The sequence below is a fragment of the Festucalex cinctus genome, chromosome 3 (assembly GCF_051991245.1).
Source record: "Festucalex cinctus isolate MCC-2025b chromosome 3, RoL_Fcin_1.0, whole genome shotgun sequence".
NCBI lineage: Eukaryota > Metazoa > Chordata > Actinopteri > Syngnathiformes > Syngnathidae > Festucalex > Festucalex cinctus.
This window is the reverse complement of record NC_135413.1, coordinates 17546374-17555679: the sequence shown is the minus strand read 5'-3', so window position 1 is coordinate 17555679 and position 9306 is coordinate 17546374. Positions and strand designations below refer to the sequence as shown.

Here is a 9306-nt window from a genome sequence, read left to right as displayed (position 1 = left end):
CAAATGACAGAGTGCTTCTCATAGAACAGCCTCTCACTCGTTCACTGATGACATGCACAGCTCTTTCCCGGAAATGTTATAATTTCCCATAAACCTTCGGTTTGTAACGAAACTGAAAAGCACTCATCAATCTGTTATCTCGATCAGCTCAGGTTGGAACATGAACATTAATGTGGACTTAAAATATTATAATCAGTTAGTAGTCACACGACTACGGTACAAAAATGTCTTAATAGACGATCCCTTTTTTCCCCCAAGTATGATGTGCGCATGCTCAGACCAGGTCAAGTTTCTGACAGCCCACGTAGGAACCGCGAGCGAAATTTGACCAATCAGCAGCGGCCACACTGTTTGTTTGGCAACAACATTCCGCCTCGTCGCAGTTTGGACACTAGTATTGTACAGACGCCGAACTAACAGCAGCGCTTTTGTTAAGTTTCAATTTTGACGAAAAATAACATCCGCAGCTATTTTTAGAGGCCGTAAGACTGAATTTTTACGTACACCGTGGTGCGAGAGTCATCGCCGAAACGTGACACCAAACGTGAGAAGTGGAAAAAAAATGGACGCGGAGGACTCTCAAGCGAGGAAGACCATAACTATTCTCATAAAAACACCCAGCCAGACTGTGGAGGACCAAGCAGTCGAAGGAGTCCATCTGAACTGGACGGTGAAGGACCTAAAGACGCATCTGTCGGAAGTCTATCCAACTAAATTGGTGAGTGTTTCGAGGCGTTGGCTAACGTTAGCGGAACCAGCCAGCCCTGTGCTGGAATGTCGCGACGAGCTGCCTGCCTGTTTGTGTCGGTCGGGCAGGCAGGCTGATGCCTCAGAACAGCTGTTGCTTTTATTGCAGCCTCTTGCTAGCTCCAGCTCATAAGCGACGTCATTTTTCTTTCTGTACGTCTCTTTGCAACTGGACTGTCGTTTAGTTTTGTTAATCAGCACAGTATAACTTTGTTGGTATGACCTAAAAAGGGAATTTGTGTAATATACTGCATCTTATGTATGCATATTTGAACCCAGAAACATGTGAGACTCCCTCAAAGATACAGGCCCCTGGTGAATGTCTCTCCATTTAGATCCAAGAGTAGGTCAAAACTGCGTGGAGACAAGGTAATCACTTTCAAATTCAAAACAGAGCAAGCATCAGATTTAAATTACAACATACAGCGAGAAATGTAGTACTATTGCTCTAAATTAGGTCCACCGTCTTGGATTTGCGCCACATGGAAAGTGTCTACACTACACAGATAACTTGAGTTTAGCTATATAAATGAAACGGTTGGTTTGAAGGAAGAAATGCCGTGCAATTTTAATGTGCAGGTGAAATTGTGTGACTCCAGATTTTTTTGGAAGGTACTGTAAAACTGAAAGCATAATTTGTCATTTTCTTTTTCTTTGTTTCCATCAGGCTGTAAGTGACCAGAGGCTCATCTATGCCGGCAAACTTCTGCCTGACCATCTTCACATTAGAGATCTCTTCACACAGGTATATCTGAGTTAGTGATTGTTTGTCTGCCCACGCTGCTATTAGCTGTAGTTCACCATTCAACCTTGTGCCTGGTTATTCCATGCTTTAAAAAAAAAAAAAATAGTGTATTTTGCAACCTTGGAAAATTCAAGTAAGGAATGTACCTAAAGGGCACTTGTGAGGCAGCATGGCTCAGTGGTAGCGTGGTTGTCTCCCAACTGTGAGGTTGTGGGTTCGATCCTCAGTCCTTGTGACCGCGTCGACGTGTCCTTGAGTAAGATACTTAACCCTGGTTTGCTTCCAGTGGTGTATGAATGTGTGAATGTGAGGCATTGTAAGTGCTTTGGGCACCATATGGTGTAGATAAAGCGCAAAAAAAGCAGTCCATTTATTAAAAGACACTGACACAAAATTAATTTTGCTAAAGTTTTGCTTCCATGAGTAAGAAATCCAATGATGCTTTATGGCTGCTCACTTATCTCATCTGACTCTGGTCTTGACTTAGGCTATGTACATACTACAAGTCAGTTGACCTATCCTATCATGAATATGAACAGTGAAATTCTGGACCAAAAATAAATAAATAAAGAGATTGCACGCGAGCCGCTTTGCTGCAATGTGGATCTTGCATCGGTTTTAGCTAGTGTTGTTCCGATACCATTTTTTTTGCTCCCGATACCGATACCCAGCTTTGCAGTATCAACCGATACCAATACCATACCGATACTTAAGATTTTTTTTTCCTCAACATGAAAAAGCTGTCCTGCCATTGTTTCAGAGCATCCTCCAAAACTTTGTTTTCATGCTTGATTTGTACTCATGAAGTTTTATTTAACAACGTATGCATTGAAAAATAAATGTTAAATTGAAATTTGTTTTAGAGTTTAAATACAATACATTAGCCTACATTCCCACAAATACACAAAAGTACTGAAAATTGGTACCGGCATCGATTCCCATGTACCAATTTAAGAATGAAAGGTACCCATCCATGTATACATAAAAATAGGAAGGATTCAGTGAATTTGCTTTTCAACATATTAGTGCTTCATGAAGCCAGCATCATGAATTCAATCCCTGTCTCGGGGAAGAAACAAAAACAAAACAAAGTGCCAAGCTACCTGATCTGATGGGTTTTTTTTTGTTTTTGTTTTTGTTTTTTTTGTTTTTTTTTCTATAAAAGGCACCACATTGTTCTGTGTAACTCAGTCAACATGTTATGATGACACTATACTTACTATAAACAACACAATAAGCCCCAAATTGTTTGACCAGGCTGTTATTTTACAAAGGAATGTAAATGAAGCTGTGATGAAATTGGAGAAAAACTGAGATATTTTGTTGGAACGCAGCTTTCTGATGTCTCTCTCTTTGCCTTCTCAGACAGATACCATTCCCACGCTGCATCTAGTCTTTGCTGTCAAGATGCAGCCCAAAACACATCTGGGAGCAAGACCAAAGGTGAGAAGGGCAACATTAGACACACTGTTAAATTACTAATCAAATGTAGCATTGACAAGCTGCAGTGCTGTGAAAAGCAATTCCCCCACCTCCCACACCCAGGCTACATTTCCGCCAGATTTGATTAATTAAAAAAGCTCTCAAGAGTAGCTGTCCAAAAAAGTGAAGTGAAAAAAACAAACAAACAAAAGAAACGTGACCTGAAACCTAAGTTTGGTAAACAAATCCAAATTCAGAAAGGGGCACTACACATCTCCAGTTTGATATCATAGTAATGACGTGTTTTTTTTTTGTTTGTTTTTTGTTTTTTTAATTCATTAGGTTAAGGAACCAGGCCAGCCGCACGTGTCGAGTCCGAGGCCCACGCCATCCTCTCCTCCATGCAGTAGCACAGCAGAGTTGAGACAGCGGAGGCAGACGTCTTCAACTTCAGCTGCCAATCCAGCAAACACGCACACGCCTCCATCAGGTCCCGGAGCTCCTGCATGGCCTGCTGCCAACATGTAAGAAAGTGGAAACACCGTTCTCAGAAATTTGATTTTCACAGTTGAGTTAAATATTAAGAGTTTGAATTTGTAGTTATGTTTGGAATGGATTTCAAACTTGACCTTCTTCAATTTAATATTGAGATGTTAAACAATAATCTTGTATTTTACAGAATGATTAGCCAATAATGTGATTGTAGGAAGGTATTTTTGAAAATCAACCTCAGGCTGAAATATTTGCATACCGCAAAGGGAAACAGATGTTGAAACACTCGACTGACCTGATTTGCATGCTGGAAGGTGCTCCATCTTGGCCTACGCTGCTTGATAATCTTGAGCCTTGTGTAACATACAAAATGTGACTTGTGATTTGCTAGTTATGAATATGACAGTGTGAAGCAGATAATAATGACTTAATCATTCTTCCTGCAGGACCGGAACACCACAAATGGCTCAGCCAGCATTTCCAGGCTACTCTCTGTACAGCCCCCAACAACTTCTGTGGCTCCAACATGTTTATGCACGACAATATTACATGCAATAGTGAGTTCATTTCCCACCACTTGAAAGGGATGTTTATGTTAAAGGGATACTTCACTTAATTAGCCCATTATAGCAATAAAAAGTTAATATTTTGTCTGTAATTAATTTGATACTTTCATTATTTTTCACGTACAATTAGTAACTTTTAAAAAACCATTTTGCAACTTGCTGTCGACTGAAAATGGCATCACAAGGCCTCGGGTAACCAATCACAGCTCACCTGTTTTCTAGGTTTGGTCATGTGACATTCACAAGCTGAGCTGTGATTGGTTACCTGAGCCCTTGTGATCTCATTTTCAGTTGTCAGCAAGTTGCAAAATGGGTTTTTAAAGGTACATGAAAAATAATGAAAATATCAAATTTATTATAGGCAAAATATTAATGTTTGACTGCCAAAAATGGCTAAATAAGTAAAGTATCCCTTTAACCTCACTCCGATGTCTGTTACTGATCCCTAAGTCGAACCTTGTGTGAATCTCCCAACAGTCAAGCAGCTATGGCAGCAGCCGGCACGGGCGGCCCCTCCATGGCACCGGCCACCGTTGGCCTTCACCCACCTGTACACGCCCACCAGGTACCCGTGCCGGCACCCATTGCCAATCAGAACGCCATCGACAATCTGCAAGCGGCAAACCAGAACCCAGCGCAGGACGGCGCGTTCATCAACCCGGGCGTCGCCGATCAGAACATGCGAATGAACGCTCAGGGGGGGCCCGTCATGGAGGACGAGGAAGACATCGAGCGAGACTGGTTGGACTGGTTGTACTCGGCCGCGAGGCTCGGCGTTCTGCTCATGATCGTGTACTTCAACTCCAACCTGAGTCGCTTCCTTCTTGTCATGGGCACCCTCTTCCTCATGTATCTGTGAGTCTTCGCTGTTAACTTTCACACACGTTCTGTTTCTTACGCTGTGACATCTGGTCAATTTTAATTGCATAATTTTAAGCAACAAAAACTCCTGGATTGAAAGTCACCCTTTTATTAAAATCGATTGACCTGATTAGAAACGGCACACTTCAGTTCGATTTGATTCCCCTCAATTGAATCCGATATTGATTACTTATGGCACATCAGTTTGTCTTAAATGTCAAGGACATGATAAAACGCAACAAACATTAAATTCCAAATTAAAGTTTGCGGAGACAGTACCTGGTCAAATGATTTAATTTTAACACCTGTTATAATCGCTAAAGTGTTAGACAAACATTGACATCAACAAAGATGACATGAAAATATTTTCAGAATCTAATTCAATAATTGTAAATATAAATTAAATAGATTCTGAATTGTCTTAAAGTGCAGTAAGTCAGGTTTTTCATAAATGTACGAAAATGCTTTTAAATTCATGTGAACAGTAAATTTCCAGAAATCAATAAGATGTAGGAGTGACGATATATCGATATTGCGATAAAACGTGATACTTTGTCTCCCGATAGATTATCGATACGCCTACGCCAAGTATCGCGATATTTGTCGTTAATATTCAGCCACTATAACGGCTCCATTGTTCATTACTTATTGAGCAATTCCTTGGCAGGCCGCTAGGGGGAGCCCCTCATAAAGTGTGGCAGGGAAATGCACGGAAGTCTTGAGGTGAAGAAGACTCATGAGCTTAGTTTATTATTATTATTATTATTATTGTTATTATTATTATATATTTTTTTATTATTTTTTATTTATATATAAAATATGTGTTATATATTTATATTAGATTTATTTGTTTTATTTATTTTATTTGTATTATTTATTTATATTAAATAATTATTTTATGATTTCATATATTATCGTGGATTTATTACCTGACCAATATATGGATAATTGCGGTATCGTCATATCGTGAGAAAATCGTTATCGTGATCCTTGTAGCACAGATCGTATCGTATCGTGAGGTACCCAGAGTTTGCCACCCCTGGTAAGATCCCCCCAAAATTAAAATTGAAATTATATTTTCTTAAGAATTTATGGGGGGCGGGGGGGGGGGGGGGGGAGGGGGGAGACATATATATAAAATAATCGATTCGTGGTTTTATGAATTGATATTGGGCTTGAAAAGGAAAATTAATTCTTTATTTTATTTATTTATTTTTTAACCCAGCCCTATTGGTCTGTATATGGTAAACGTGTTCAAACAAATAAACAAATGGTGGCTTAAAATGCAAGTGTCACATGCTCGGTTTCATAACACATTACATTGTTTCCATTTTTCAAATTTCAAAGTAGTTTAAACTTGTAAGAACTGTGTAGATGGATGAAAAAAGGCTCAAACTGCACTGAATTAAATGTAACTTGCTGTGCCGAGTCATGTTATTTATTATCGGGGAGGCTAATAATAGCAAACATATGGTTGTCAGGGTCATAACGGTTCTGAATTGTGAAAAACTCGGTGTGTCCAGGTGTCTTGTAGTTGCATGTGTTGGCGATATCAGCACTTGGGACCAGCTTGTTCATGGCCTGCAAATATTTGTTTTTGGTATTATATAATCCAAGCCCACTCATGTGCCTACTCACACATGCACAAATTCTAAAGGAGGAAACCTTTAGTCACATGTTGACATTTGTCTCGTGTATATGTAGTATTTGTAGTCTTCTGTATAGTGTTCCCAACAGGTCAGCTTTTTTTTTTTTGTGTGTGTGTGTGTGTCTTGTATGTACAGTCACACCACGGGCTGGTTCAATATTAGACGGCAGGATGTACAACGACCCAACAACCTGCAGCCTCCCGAAGTCCAGCACAATCAGGAGAATGAGAACAGAATCCCAAATCCTGTATGTAAACCGCCGTTTACGTCAACTTGAAGATAATTCACATTTATCATGATTGGAACGTTGATGTCATGCTTTCGTTCTCAGGACGCTGAAGTGCAGAGGGCGCTTCCCACTGAAGCTGACGAATTAGAACAACCCGAGCCGATGCCAGCTGTTTTGGTTCCGCCACACAGGGTGTCGGTCATATGGACAGCCTGGGTCTTTTTCAAAACATTCTTCTCATCGCTTCTACCTGAGGTTCCTCGAGGCGTGGCCAACTGACCTGCGCAGTGAACCACGGAGATGTTCTTCTTCACAGTGAAAGGAAAACTACAACTCGACCAAAAACAGCAGCATCATGTGCACAGGTGTGAAAGACTCGGGTCAGCTCGCAGGCAGGAGCTGTCCTGTAGCTGCCTAAGAACAGACAGACATTTAAAATCGAACCAAAAACTTGCAGTACAAAATCACATTTTTGTTGTTAGATTTATGAAAATGTGGTTGTGAACTGCTTGCGTGACTTTTTGCTTCACAAGATCTTGTGAAGCTCCAAGCTGATAAAAGTGAGTCAACCTGTGCAGAACTCCTTCTGCAAATATTGATCTCAACCACAAATGTGCCAAAATTAGATAGTGTGGAGAAAAAAAAAAAAAACTTAAAAAAATAAAAAATAAAAAATCTCAACCTTTTTATTTTGTGTATGTAAACCAGAAAAAAAAATCATGGGTGAATTTAGTTCATTTTATAACCTTGTTCAGCATTAATCCAAGCAATTTGAAGTGACAGTTACATTGACTGACTAGATCGTATTAGTGCTGTCAAAATGAAAGTGTTAACACTGATTAATCACAAAAAAGTTATTGCATTAATCTTGTATTAACACAGATTAATCACTGTTAACTTTGACCGCAGACGATCCTTTAGCAATAAACACAACTACATGCATTCAAGTAAAGCATTTGATAAATGTTTGCCAGTGACATTCAGAATATTTGTTATGTCAAACTACTGGGGTCATTATTTTTTTCTTTTTCCATTTTAAATTATGGATTAGAAAAAGAGGAAGATGAGAGTGTGATGGATCGAAAAATGTTGAAGACATCATCAGAATGAACATGTAACGAGTGCTGTTCAAATTTGGTGGGCAACAAATGTTGAAAAGTCTTTTTAATTAAGTGATTAATCATGGTTAATCAAAACTCTCAGATGTGATGACTCTGATTAAAAAAATGTAATTGTTTGACGGCTCTAATACATATACATATAATTGTACACGAGAAGAAATCCTGTAATGAGAATCATTAGTCCCGCATGATTCACGAGAAATCCCCTTGTATAAAGACAGTTTCTTTTTGCCCACTGTAAATTCCGTGTTGGCATTATGAAAATATTGTATATAGTTTAGAATGCACTTTAATACTGTATGCAAGCATCTTTATACACGGGGGTTATTAGTTATTAAATCAATTTAGACTATAAATAGTATATAGACTGAGAGTAGATATTATCCTGAGGGCTTTTAAAATGTATTTGAAAGTAGTGAACAATATATTATTTACTTTCTAATAACTTGAAGGCCCTGTGTATGGAGTTCTAACTCTCTTTCCAGCATTTCCTTCATGTGAACATCGTTGGTGTGTTATCAAGGCTCCAAGAATTAATGGTTCACTTTCACCAATGTTGATTTTAGACATCTTTGGATGGAATATGCTTTTCATCCCCTGTAATGACATCATTTGTATGTTGGGCGCATAGCGATCCCCATTTGTAGGATGTATACCCAGGTGAGGGAGAAGATTTTGTGACCTTGGTCACTACGTATAATATCAATGAAAGTTTGCTCAATTAAGTTATGTTGAGTTGTTTTGTATGTTGGGAATACTTGCAATACTGTGCAATAAATATTCTTAACTTAAACGTGTTTGTGTTTGTTGCAGTCGGGCTTTAGCGTGATGACATTATTGATTTCCCAGAAAGAGTACAAAGGTTTTTGACCACAGGCTGAAATGAATGAACTTGTCAACACAACACCACAACATGAATAATATTTAGCACAAGTGTGCTCTCTGGCTTAATTGCAGCCAAGTGACAACAAAACAACATACACGTGATTTCAACGTGCATTATTACATCTACAAGAGGCCTGGGCGGTGTATACTCTATACAGTGCTGGGTACAACAGTCAATAGTGGGACTGTTTGTTTGGCAAAAGCAATAGTCATGAACTGTGGCGGTCCATAGCTTGAATGGCCCCGCCCCCATAACCACAAACGCATACATTGTATTTTTAAAGAAAAAAAAGTAATAATAAAATAATAATAAAAAGGGAACCTTTATGTATCGATTTTGGCTTCGTTCCAGCAAGTTACATTAAACTGTGGCATCTCGTCGACGTACAGTAGATGACCACAAGGTGGTGCGCAAGTTCTCCATACAAACATCACAATCGTGAAATGGTTTTCTAAATCAAGCAATGTCGCCCTGTGCAACTTCTCATATAGTGAAGATACCAGAAGCTGCCATTGGTTATAAACTGGGCAAATTACAATTTAGCTGTTGCTTGTGCTGATTACAAAATCTATTGTAGCACTCAGCTTT

The 9306-nt window shown here is 39.1% G+C and overlaps 1 protein-coding gene across 1 annotated transcript; it reads left to right on the top strand.

Annotated features, from left to right (window-relative positions):
- Nucleotides 1–297: 297 nt before the first annotated feature.
- herpud1 (homocysteine-inducible, endoplasmic reticulum stress-inducible, ubiquitin-like domain member 1) lies at nucleotides 298–8625 on the top strand. Its single transcript, XM_077516269.1, has 8 exons — nucleotides 298–718; nucleotides 1415–1492; nucleotides 2858–2935; nucleotides 3257–3438; nucleotides 3853–3963; nucleotides 4450–4827; nucleotides 6618–6729; nucleotides 6814–8625. The coding sequence occupies exons 1-8, from the start codon at nucleotides 563–565 to the stop codon at nucleotides 6988–6990; spliced, it is 1272 nt and encodes a 423-aa protein (XP_077372395.1). The 5' UTR covers nucleotides 298–562; the 3' UTR covers nucleotides 6991–8625.
- The last annotated feature ends 681 nt before the right edge of the window (nucleotides 8626–9306 follow it).

Bases quoted from the DNA above. Each gene is read 5' to 3' on its own strand.
- herpud1 (XM_077516269.1), top strand. From the start codon at position 563: ATGGACGCGGAGGACTCTCAAGCGAGGAAGACCATAACTATTCTCATA. The intron at 1,493-2,857 runs GTATATCTGAGT...TTGCCTTCTCAG, and splicing joins TTAGAGATCTCTTCACACAG to ACAGATACCATTCCCACGCT. The intron at 3,964-4,449 runs GTGAGTTCATTT...ATCTCCCAACAG, and splicing joins CGACAATATTACATGCAATA to TCAAGCAGCTATGGCAGCAG.